General features: G+C 44.5%; 1 protein-coding gene across 1 annotated transcript in view; it reads right to left on the bottom strand.

Moving 5' to 3' along the window:
* The window catches only part of BMERB1 (bMERB domain containing 1), a 46459-nt gene extending 38680 nt beyond the window's left edge, over positions 1-7779 (bottom strand). The window contains exon 1 of the mRNA XM_038151848.1: positions 7518-7779. Coding sequence (XP_038007776.1) covers positions 7518-7623 — 106 coding nt within the window. The 5' untranslated portion in view covers positions 7624-7779. The remainder of the gene's footprint in view (positions 1-7517) is intronic.
* Between the last annotated feature and the right edge of the window lie 5036 nt (positions 7780-12815).

Here is a 12815-nt window from a genome sequence, read left to right as displayed (position 1 = left end):
TGTATGGGAATCCACGGTGGAGGATGAGGAGGGAAACTACAGATTGGATAAGGAAGGTGGGGACACAAATGCATAACTGAATTTCTGTGACTTTCTCTTGTGTGAAAAAGGATAATTTGAGGAGCAGCCGCTCGCTGTAGGGGCTCCAATGTGTTTCCTAATGATTCACTGCTCAGACAGGGAGACTGAAGTGCCATTACCCTGCCAGTGCAAATGGTTCTCCAGGGAGCAAATGCTCACCCCTGCTTGCCACAGGGACAAGTGAGGGCAGAGAGACCAACCCCATGGGGCAGCCTGACACAGATTCCCAGGAGAGCCCTCATGGAAGAGACACAACCCCCAGATTCCCTCCCCAGAGTTTTCTGAAGAGAATCAAGGTGGACAGGGCTCTAGGAGATGAAGGCACAGAGCCTGGTCCAGTTTTGCTGTTACTGAAATCAGTGAGGAAATTTCCATTCATGCCAATGGAGTCAACACTGTATTTTCTATTTTCAACCAAGAAAGTGTCAATCAGGCTTCTCCATCCATTCCCAGGGAGGTCAGTGACTGTCCTGTTTTTTTGGCTTCAACTCCATTATTCTAAAACTCACTTTGGCCTCCTGGACTGAAAGGACAGAAGTGGTAGAAATGACTGTTGATTCCTTTCTTAGTTTGAGTTCTTTTCTACAAAATATGAACAAATCTGTTAAATCACTTTATAGTGAGATCTTTTGTTCTCATTTTACCAGTATATGAGAAAACCCAAATGTGGGTGTAAAAAAACTACTAAAAACCCTAATCAATGAAGGTTTGGGTGGTGGAAGGATTCAGGGCAATAAAAAGATCCATAAATACTGCTGATACTCTTACAATGACAAATTACCTCTTGCATTTTGGTAGTTTTTGCAGTCATTAGGCTTTCGCAATGAGCAGCTTGTGTCACTGGAAATCATTCATCCTCAGTCAGTAACAAACTCTCTTAAAATTATTTTCTCAGATATTTTGCCCTTTATGAGCTGACAAAATGTTGATAATTCATGTTTCATTGCTGATCCTGAAGGGCAGCTAACATAATTTATCCAAGGGTGCTCCTCCTGATTTCTCATAGTTTGCCCTCCAAGCATACATTTTTCATCTGAGTTTTGAATCCATTTATACTGTGCCTTTTAAGTAGACAGACAGCAGAACATGTTTCATGGAAATAAATCAGCATTATTTATTGTCTCTGCGTCTATTTTATTAAGTAAGATTTTTATGAAAATGGAACATATTTGGCTACAGAAGAAAAGACCTCTGGGAATAAGGATTAAAGAGTGCTGAGTTCCAAACTTTCTTGTGCTCAGTAACTACAATAAAACTCTAGAAACTTTACCCAGGATACACAGTACTATGCAGTGCATGCCCAATTCCAAATGTAAGTTTTGATTGCTGTTTTATAATGCACCCTTGAGGCAGACATACACACATTCTCACAAGTGGTTTCTCTGATGAAAACATGCCATGCAACTAAGACATCAGTTATCAAACACAGTAAAAAAAAATTACACAGACTGAGTCCATAATCCCACAGGCTACCAACAGCAAGGATGATTTGTGTAGTTCAAAGTGTCCTACTTTCCAAATTGAACACATTTTTTCTGTAAAAGATGTTTAAAGGAAATGAGAAAATTCATGAGCAACAATCTCAAATATGACACTTTAGGTTCATCTATGACTTTTTCAGCAATTATTGCTGACACTGGTTTGCCTATAAACACTGCATCACATGTTAAGTGTTCATTTCCTGCTTGGCAGAGTTGGGCAGAGTTTTGGAAGCCATTAACCCTCAGTTTTACGAGTGTCTCGGGTGAGAGAAATGTCTTTGCTGAGACATGTGAGCAGATGAGCAGCAGTGAGATCTAGATCCATAATAACCACCACCTTTTTGCAAAGTAGCCCCTAGCCAGGATTACCCAGAAGGGCTCGGGTTGGCGGGAGCGCAGCGGCTCATCTCGCACTCCCTGCTCAGGCAGGGTCATTCCAGAGCACACAGCGCAGGATTGTGTCCAGACGGCTCTGGAATATCTGCAGCGAGGGAGACTCCACAGCCTCTCTGGACAGTCTGTCCCAGGGCTCGGTCACTCACAGGGAAGAAGTTCTTCCTCGTGTTCAGGTGGAACTTCCTGGGCATCAGTTCCTGCCCGTTCCTGCTGTGCCATGGCTGGGCTCAGGGAGCAGAGCCCGGTCCCTGCTCTGAGCCCTCCCTGCTCACACTGGCACACACTGCTGAGGTCTCCTCTCAGCCATCTCCTCTGGAGGTTGAACAGCCCCAGCTCCTTCAGCCTCTTCTTGTTCCTCTCAGCCCCTCTGGCTTTGATTACATTGGGATGTATTCAGTCGTCCAGAACCCTGGGACAGTTAGGCAGTAAATAAGCTGCATATTTTGTCGAGAAACCTTGGACACACGAAGCCAGACAAAAAAAAGTGAAGGAAGGGCAAAACTCATGAAATGTTAAGGAGACTATGGGAGCAAGGGTGGCCCATTAACTGATATATTTCTGTTCTGTGGCCCTGAGACATCCACATAAAGTATCACCTGGAAGAAGCTGCTTTAAGAGCCCCAGTTCTCCCCATTGTTGACCAATATTTTAGCAGGAATGCACTCTGAGGCACTAAAATATTTCCAGTTCTCCCTTCTCCTTCTTTCTCTCTCAGTGGCTGCCTGGAGCAACCAGCTGTGGGAGGGGGAATTAGAAAAATGAGACAATGTGTATAATAGTATAAACTGGATTAGTCTCACTCTGTCAATCATTCTCTGGGCTTTTTGTGAAGCAAATGAAAACCCAAGTTACAACCTTCCTTCATGAGCTACAGGGGATGCAGCGATGACCTGGTGGAGGTTATTAAATGGAACATTTTAAGTACAGACTGCTAGCCAAAATCACCATTGACTTAGAAAAACACAAAGCTGTGTAGGGGAATTTTAGAGCCATCTGACTGCCATCAAAGCAGGTGAGTTTTACCACTGTTCTATAGAAAACAGCCTCAATCCTTTCTAGAAAACCCTTTCTGATTTTCAGTGTGGGATTTCTGTCTTGGTTCCACAGATCAGACATGGCTGCTTTTCCTCTTGAAGTACAATACAAATATGTTAACATTACAAATAATGAACAAGGTAAAAATCTAGAACTGGCAGCATCCTTCCAATCAGTTGTCTTTGTTGATAACAATGTTTTGTCTGATATTTTCTAAAAAGGTCTAGGGTTCACTATTAATGTTTTATTGAAACTTTCCATTTTTTGGTCACTCTCTTTTCAAAAATTTTACACAGTGGTGGGTTTGGGTTTTTTTTAAATGGAGACATGGAAAGAATATTAATTACATTCTCTGTTTGAAGCCCATGTTCAGACCTTCCCAAAGCCAGCATTCTTGCTGTTTCTATAAAAAGAAGCATAACTGTGTATATCCTTCAGTTAGCCTTTTTCCCACCTATTTAATAGATGGCCTGAATAAGCCTAATTTGTTTTGTGTCTTTCATTGCCTGTAATTGATACAATTAACAATTATGGGGAATTTGCAGTGACACAAGGGCATGACTGTGAAGGAACAGCAGTGCTGGTTGGGTGATATAAATTCTTTTTGTGCCTCTGAAACTTTATTTTTCTTTTCTTTCTTTTTTTTTTTTTTTCTATTTTAATCAGAGTGGAAACATGATGAGCTTGGGGAGCAGTGTTATGAGAGTATGATGGGCAGGGTCACACTGCAGCCCTGACTGACTGGGGAGGGGTTGCAGTTACAGGAAGTTTTTATGCAAAGCACCAACATGGATTTGTGGATGTCTGTGCAATATGTGGGGTATTATGAAAGAAGTCCCAAAGGTATTTGTTTGAATATTTAACTATCAGGTGACAGAAACAAAATATTAAGTAGCCCTTGTTTTCAGTGCTCAGCAGCAGAGGATGAAAATACAAACAAGAGTCTTTCTGGCTAATAAGCTTACAAAAATTTTGAAGACAAACTAAGTGAATGTGGTGAAATCAGTTTTCACATGTGTCAGCCCAGGATCTCAGTGAATCTGGGACCTGTTCTGTCTTCCTGCTGTTGGAACAAATCAGAGTGATCTCAGAACTAGATTCACCCTACTGGTGCTGTTCTGGAGTGCTCTCACGGCTCCTTGCCTGGACAGAACCTCTGCTACAACACTCACAGCAAGAAGGGAGACCAAGAAAAGCCACCTGTGAAGGTTTCATGCTACTGCTGAATCTTGTGATGGGAATCTCCAGCTTCCGCAGCACTGAGCTGAAACAGGGTCCCTTTCTCCTGTTCTCCACATCATATTCCAGAACAGTCAAAAAGGTGGATCTCTGCAATACAGGAGTGCGGCAGCTCACCTCCAATGCTGAGTTACCTTTCAAAGGAAAACAATGAACAAGTTTCATGGCGCACTAAACTGCATCCAAACATAACCTTTGCAGTTTTCTGGCATTTCTGCTTCCTTATGCTGATTCAAGCTGGAGGATTTGTGGTGAATTTTGCATTTAGCTCCAGCCCTCATACAAACTGCAAGAGGACAGAAAAGCTCAGCAGAAATGTATCTGAGAAATGCAGTGTCCAAAAGGACGGTGAAAAACTGCTTTGTTTCTCTGTGGCTCTTTGCCTGGTGTGCATGCAGTTATTTAATCAGGGCATTATGAGCCTCTGCCAACGGCAAGACAGATGATTCCAAATGAAGCTGTGCACTCAGTAATAAGGACTGACCAAAGTGCTCCAGTGCTCTGCCTCAGAGCAGGCTCCCCAAGACTGTGTTGTAAAAATCATTTACGAGGAAGGCTGTAACCACATTATTATATACAAGTCTGACAATTCCTAAGCTTGTCTTTTATATGCATGCACTAGAAAACAGATGAGTTGCCCTGTACATAGTAAGCCACCATTTTTAGTGTTCTCTAGTCCTTGGAAATTCCCTCTTGTATGTGAAGAGAAAGGCTTCAGGGACGTGGTAAAGACACCTTTAAGCAATTTGCTTGATATTTCACTTGCACAGATCCTGACACAGTCAGGTCACAGGGCATCAGATCCTCAGCTACTCTGAACCAGCTTAACTCCACTGATGACCTGGCTGAAAGAGGCCATGGTAGAGTAGAAATACACACGATGTACATTCCACTGCTGTGAAGTAACTCATCTCCGTTTACAACCAATACCCAGCAATGCTTTCAGTACCACGGACAGAGAAGCCAGCACAGAGCTCCCTTTCCATTTGACAAATTGAAGAGAAGCTGCCTGACTGCCATGACGTTCATTCTCCCTGCAATGGACATAATCAGGATGTACATTCCCTTGTGATAAGACTGCCCTCCCATCACCAGGCACTGACTGGGAGCAGCACTCTGTTGTGCAGTGCTGTACAGATACACAAGTTCTGCCTCCAAAGACATCCTGATTTAATACAACAAATCCTCAGAGTTAAAAAGGGCAGATTAATAGGCAGTAATAAACTTTGGTTTTGTTAATACTCTTAACGAGTATTTCATATTTCAAACAATATGCAAATACCAAAGGCTAATTGTTAACACTGGTAACAAAGGGGATGACAGTTTTTCAGCTCCTTCACAGACAGTCTGGCGACTACTGTCATCATGCCATGTATTTTAGGATGACTGTAAGGAAGGATTACAGTAAATAGTAAGATCTATTTCTTTTAAATCAATGCAAAAGTGTGACCAAAAAGGTGTCAGTGTTAGTATTTAAATAGGAAAGAGAGACAGGAATCATCTAAACCAGCTACTATAAATAGCATTTTCCACAGTATTTAAAAAAAGCTGAAGCCTAAGAGCAAACAAAAGAAATCAATTATTCAAATATATAATATAGTAATTTTCTGTTTTTCAAAGAACAGATCATGGTCTCTAATTCTTATTGCTATCTAAATTGTTATACACAGAGAAATAATTCTCATTAAACAGAAAGTAGTGTGCAGAAGGGCAGCTCAGAGCAGAGCCAGGGTGCACACCTGCACACTGGGTCCTAGTCCTCCAACAGCCCCCTCTGGTGCTGGGTACCAAGCTGTGATTTGGGTGGCAGCTTAATGCTGAGCATATATTTTTGAGCAGATCAGATCTCACTCTCAGTCTGCACATTGCTCTCCAAACAGACCACCTTTTGTTCAAAACTTGCAAGACTCAACCTTTCCTGGCACCAGTTTTTATTATTGTTATTACAAGTGCCGCACTGCACTCAGCTCCCGAGTGCTGGAACAAAACCAGACACAGTTATGAGAACAAGAAAAGCACGTCTGTATCGTGCCAGGGAACCTGCAAAACTGTTGCATGTGTCTGACTCAACCAACTCAGTCAACGGAGATTTCAGTCTTCGAGTCCATTTTAGAAAGTGTGGAGTTTCTCACTCCTGAATCTGTGCCAGGCACTGCAACAAAACCAACACTGCAACTGAAGCATCAGTTGGAGAATTACACCCTGTCATCAGCATACGTTAGACAATAACATAGCCATGAAAAACTGAAGCTAGAGGTGAAGTATCATTCCAGAACACAGCACTCTGAAAAGTAAACACAGCAGATGCACTGGCTAAAATCTGCTACCAAGGTGCTGCAAAGCCATGCCATGTTCAAAAGCATCCAGGTGAGACTTCACAATTCACATCAAAAGATGGGTGGGGAACCAAGGATATCAGCAACCCCAGCACCAGCCAAGCTGAAGATGTCACAACACATAGCACACAAAGATTATATTCCTGTGGCCAAACCAAACACTTGATGAAACTTAGAAAATATTTTTCTTGATACTGTCTAGTACGGTTTTTGTGACTAGCTTTTCAAGATCTCTTGCCTCAGTGGTTACCTGGAAAATTATAAGGGGTTTGCAGGCTTATTAGGTTGTAAAGAAGACAGTTCTGCCAGTAGAAGAATAATAGCTGGTATCTTACAGATAACAAGGTCCCATGGATAATGGGAATTGGCAGTGATGTATCTTTTAACTACTCTTTCCATCTGCACCTTGGACAGGTTATGTCAATTGCTGCCTCCTGGTAAATGATGATTTCAAGAAAGCTCTCCCAGCACAGAACATTTGTTGAGCTCATCAATACAGTGCAACCACTGAAGGTGTGAATTAAGTGCTGTATTGTTGCACCCTCTGCCTGAGATAACGAAGGAATAAAGCGGTCGTCATCTGTGCTTTCCAAAGGTGAAACACGTTAAAGACTACCAACATTTATGAAAATCTCAGTGTAAATCCCACCTACTAAACGACGGGGGAGAGCAGACGTCCCAGCGATCCTTGCTCGGCCAGCGGCTCCCCGCTCCGCAGGGACAGGTTGGAGCGCGGCGGCGCTGGAGCCCCGAGCCGCCCCGGCGGGGCTGGAGCGCCCGGCACAGCCCCCTGGCCCCGCACAGCCCAGAGGGCAAAACGGTCACACCGAGCCTCCTCCCCGAGCGGCCCGGGCCGGCCTGGCCCCGCCGACCGGACCCGGGAGCGCCCGAACCCGCCGCAGCCGGGGCTCCCCGGCCGGCCGGACCCGCACCCGCGGCCCCCACTCACTTCTGCCCAGCGCCTCCGCCTTCCACTCCGTCTCCTCCACTGCCCCGTAGCGCCGCGTGGGTCTCTCGGCCTCGGCGCTGGCCGAGATGGACCTGCGGAGCTCCATGGCCCCGCTCAGCCCGTGCGGCGGCGCGGGCGCTGCGCGGGGCTCGGCGCGCGGCGCGGGGCCCGCGGGCGGGGGGCGGGCAGGGGCTCCGGCACATGCTCAGTGCGGGGCCGGGGCGGGGGAGCCGCCGCACAAAGCCGCGCCGCGCCCGCACATGCTGCGCACACGCCCCGCCCGCCGGCCCTGCCTCCGCTCGGGTGGGCACTGCCCGCCCCGGGGCGCTGCTCGGAGCCCCGCGCCCGCGGCTCGCTGCTGTGGCTCTGCCCTGCCCTGCCCTGCCCTGCCCAGCACTGCCCTGTCCTGTCCTGTCCTGCCCAGCCCAGCCCTGCTCCCCTTGCGCGCCCAAACCGCTCCAGCCGGCGGGAGTTCGCAAATCCGCTGGCTGCCAGGGCACGGTAGAACTGTCCATCTTGTGGCCGGTGCAGCGCTGAGCACATTTCTGACCTGAGCAGCTGTGGAATAATGGTAACATCCACAGCCACTCGTGGCTTTTGCAGTTTAACACATCCCAGGCTCCTGTGCATGCAGCCTTCGGCGTTCCTAAAAGTCCTGCACTGACTGGAATGACACTCATTCCAGCGTCACGTTGCCAGAAGCCGGAGAACAGCACTCAAACAAGTGATGCAATTTTGTGTCTCTCATTTTTCATCAGCATGCAGCTTTGCTGTTTATGCAGCCTGCTGGGAATAAAGGAAATGACTTTGCAGGAAGCACAAGTGCAGTGATTATTACTGTTATTACTGAATTTTTTCTTTTGTGGTAGGGGAGGTTATATGGATGAAATCCCTGAACAGCATTTTACAGTTGGAGCCTACCTTTCCTGGTGAGATCACATTGCACTTTACTGTGAGTGGTGTAACTTCTGATGTAAAGACAACGAAGCAGGAGTCAGGCAGGCTGTCCAATGCCCCACTGCAAATCAGAGGTTTAACACTTTTTGCCTCACTTATAAAGAATCACGGGGTACTCTGGGTGAATACTGGGAAAGCTCACTTGTTTGTCACCTACTTTTGTGTGCAAAGTCTCGTCCTTAATCATCAACACTTCAAAAACACCACGTCTGGATTCAGTGGTACACTTACTAATTGGACTGGCACACATTGATGCTATTGTGTGAGCAATTTTGTTTGAGGAGTGCTTTACATGCTGGACGCCAGAAAACCTCCACATTGCTTTTAAAATTGTAACTGAAAATTTCCCTACTTGTCTTCCTGAGAATTGGAATCAGCCAACGAGATGAGCTAGACAGTTTTAGGACATCTTCAGGGCACTCTGATTTTTCTCTGTCAGCTGTGCTCCCCAGAGATATGCCATGAATTGAGCACCAGACGTGCTGGAGCAGCTCTTGTTGGCTGTGCAGTGCCTCATCCTCGCTGGCTTTGGCCTTTAGAGATAGAGCCCAAACAGAGCTGTGAGTCAAGCAGAAAAGCTGGTGGCAGGACTCTGCACAGCTGATTTTGGGTGACAGTGCAGCTGCCTGCTGGGGTGGGCTGGACTGACTCACTGGTAGAAGTGAGGAACACAAGTGTGGGAGGAATAAGAGTCCATCTGGGATCTGGATGAGAGTGGGACTAAGGGAAACAGACTGATCAAGGAGAAGGGCCAATTTTTAGTGGATCTGAGGACTATTTAATTTCAGACCATCCTTTCAAGTTTTTTAGGTAATTACAACACAACTGCATTGTTTAGGAGATGGGGGAGTTATCCTAGAAATAGTTGAATATTTAAAGCTCTGCTTTTGTTAGTATGGCTGAAAAACACCCACTAGGCAGAAACTCGTGTGCAAAGAATTGACTTACATAAAGCAAAGAATATATAAGGTGATTTATTGTAATTAGGAAATTTTCACCTGCCCATTTTGAGAAGTCCCAAAATCCAGTAATGGTCCAGTTCTACAGAGGTTCTGCACAAAGATTTTTGCAAGAGTAGGGCCCAAGTAAGTATCAATTATTTGCTAATGTGATATCAGCATTTTTGTTAGTGTGACTCTGGAGCATTGCTGCTGCTGCATTTGCCAATGGAATTAAATTTCTCTCCTCCTGATGATGTCTTTCAGTGGACCTAGCAATATAAATTATAAATGCATTTCTTTACTCATGAAGGCTGGTTTTCCTCTGCTGAAAACACTATTTATGCAGAAAATACAAAAATTTGGGTCTCTTCTCACTGCTCATAACATAATGCCTGGTAGGGAAACAGAGGTGTACTTTGCTCTAGCAGTCATTTTCCCCGGCAGCTTCAGTTCCCATTTCTCACTAAATCCTGCCACCAGGAGCTAGAGCTGGGCAGGAACAGTTGGCAAATCCACTCTCCTATCTCTTGCTCTCTGGCCTCTGTCAGACATCACAGATTCCCCATGGCAGACATGACTTACTTAGATTTATCTCAGCTATTTCTTTTTGTATAGAAGGTCAGAATACACAGCACAAATTTGGGAGATGCAGCAGCAAAGAATCAGGGTATAAATGTCTGGTAGAAAGAATGGAAACAATCCGTGCCTTTCTAAAGCTGCAGTTTTGACCAAAGCAGAGGTTTCAGAAACACACTTCATTAACTCTTTTCTGTCCCATTTTACTTTTGTCTTAGTGAATTCTTTCTATGTTGACTGTCTTTTTAAGGTACACATTTCACAGAAAAAGCTGCTAGAGCATTTGTCAGATACATAACTAATACCATGGGTAGTGGAGTTACCTATGTAAGAGTCTTATTTTTGGCTTTTGGAGCCAAGTCCAGCAGTATGACTGAACTGACTGCTGTGCCGGTGAGTCACTGTGCAGGTGGCTTTTGCATCAGTGATGGGTGTCCATAGATACAAAGGAAAAACAGATGTTTGAGTTCAGTAAAAATAGATGTTGACATAAATTGGTCTGGGCTATTTTAGACTTGCAAACACAGCAGGCAACAAGTAATATTTCAGCCTGTATGTGGGCATGTCCATTTTGAAATAATAAACAGCCTGTGTAAATTTTGCAAGCACAGCAGCACACAGCTCCAGGCACAGCTCTCTCAGGGCCCGAGCCTTTCCTCATTTCACATGGTCCAAAATGTAAAGGTGACTTTCTGTAAGCTTCCATTTTACCTACACAAGTTGGTATCTTACAGCGAGAACTCAAAACTGCCTGAAAGCTGTGAGGCACCCAAAGAGACTGTGCCAGTGTCTTGCTGATTCATATCTCTATGCAATGTCTGTGCTCCATTACCCCTAACAGGCAAGTTCACCTCTGTGGGCCATTTCACTACTCCCTTCAGTGGAACTGGAAGCTATAAAGTCACTGCCCTGACTTCTGAAAGGGTTTCTTTACAATTTGAATTTCTCTCTATATTTGTACCTGTGTTCCATTGCATTTTTTTGCCAATTTCTGCCCCTAAACAGTAAGCAAAACACTGTATGGGTAATTGCCGTGATGTATTGGGCATAGTTATGAACACATAATAATTCATTACTGTCTGATGACCACTCTGAACTAGATACAGAACTAATAAAAAATCCTTCAGTGTCATTGGCATGTCATGGCTAATCAGCTGCAGTTAACATCCTTGTTACATTTTGGATGTAAAAGTATGTGATGCATGAAATGGAAGCAGCTGGACACCCTTAGCAGGTGAGTAAAGGTTGGTTTTAATTCCCAGAGAGGTATAAGCAATGGCAAAACAAGAATACCACAGGGCACCAGTCTCTCAGAGGTAGATTTCTCCAGGCCATCATAGAACAGGAAAAAACAAACAACTAGAGGTGGAAAAAGGAATCATCAAAATTCGTATTTTCTTTCCCAAATATTTCAGCAATGAGAGGAAAGCTGTTAACCTGTCAAATAAAAAAACAAAACAAAACAATGAGAGTTTGTTCTTATGTATGCACACACTAAGTGCACCTGTTAGCTACAGTAAGATATTAATTCCATGGAAGAGTTGTAACTTAAATTACTCTGCCACCAAGTTACACCCTGTAAAAGGACACACAATTCAGAATGAAGCTGACACTTCCTCCACAGATAAAGGATCTCATGTGCTGCAGAACTTTGTGTGCATGGTTTGAGTCCATATGGGCCAAACCCTGTATTTATCACAGCCATCTGGGTGCTTGTGCATTTGGGTTCTGTTGTAACTGGATAAAGCACAGTGACAGAAATGGGGAACAGTTCTCATTCCCAGCCAGTTCCCATTGTCCCAGTGTCTCTGGTGACAGAACTACCTACCAGGGTACATATCCATGCTCCCTCCTGCTCTCTCTGATTCTGTCAGTCTTGAGGGTGTAAAATGGAAAGGGTGACTTACCAATATCCCATTTTTAAGGTCTTCTGGCAGAGGGGAGCATTAGCATAGGCGTCCCTGTTCCATCACAACCCCCCAAGTGTGTGCACCATCACCTGCTGTCATTTTCCCCCTGTTGTTTTACAGCCCCACTTCATGACTGGTTTTCCCTGAACACAGCAAACAGAACCACCCATTCTTCAGTTCCTGAAGCTCTCTCGTGTACCTGCTGCTACAGCAGAGCTGTCCTTGACAATGTCTTTTCTGACCCTACTCCACACCTCATTAGACTTTTCCAAGCCCAAGATTTCTTTCAGCACAAAAAGGTGTAATTGCTACTGGTGTTGCAGAGCAGGGAATGATACATTCTGCAATATTCCTTGCACTAAACTGTTTTTCTATCTGGATACAAGGTACAAGATTTTTAGGCATGACCACAATAAATTAATAAACGGCAAACAAAGGGAAGGCAGTGTTTATTAGGGTGGGTGATGTTGATAAATTTATGCAACACATACAGACATGTAATCTGCATTCTTTGTTCTTGTTTAACATGGATTACAGTAACTTCAGACATTGTGGGCTTAGCAAGTGCAGTGAGTTCTTAGTGCAACTTGGACATTAGGAGAGGACCGAAAGTCCTTGGCTGGTTTAGAACAGGAATATTAGGCAGAGATAGAAAAAATATTATCTGAGGCATATGTGAAAGTCACTGGGATTAATACAGCATTACTGTCTACATTTCAAATTAGAGGTTGCACAGCAAAAAGCGTTTTGCAAACGAGCTTCAAGAATGACATAGCAAAGGGCTAACAGAGCTAAAGCTATTACAGTTTATCCAAGGAGTAAACAAAAATTCTGCTTACACTACATGCACACAGAAGGCTTTGCCTGCTGTACCTAGTCTTTAAACCTTGTCAGAAGGGGAGTAACATTTTACT

This window comes from Motacilla alba, chromosome 14 (genome assembly GCF_015832195.1).
Source record: "Motacilla alba alba isolate MOTALB_02 chromosome 14, Motacilla_alba_V1.0_pri, whole genome shotgun sequence".
NCBI classification, from domain to species: domain Eukaryota; kingdom Metazoa; phylum Chordata; class Aves; order Passeriformes; family Motacillidae; genus Motacilla; species Motacilla alba.
Note: the sequence above shows the minus strand (reverse complement) of the source record. Positions and strands in the feature narration are given on the sequence as shown.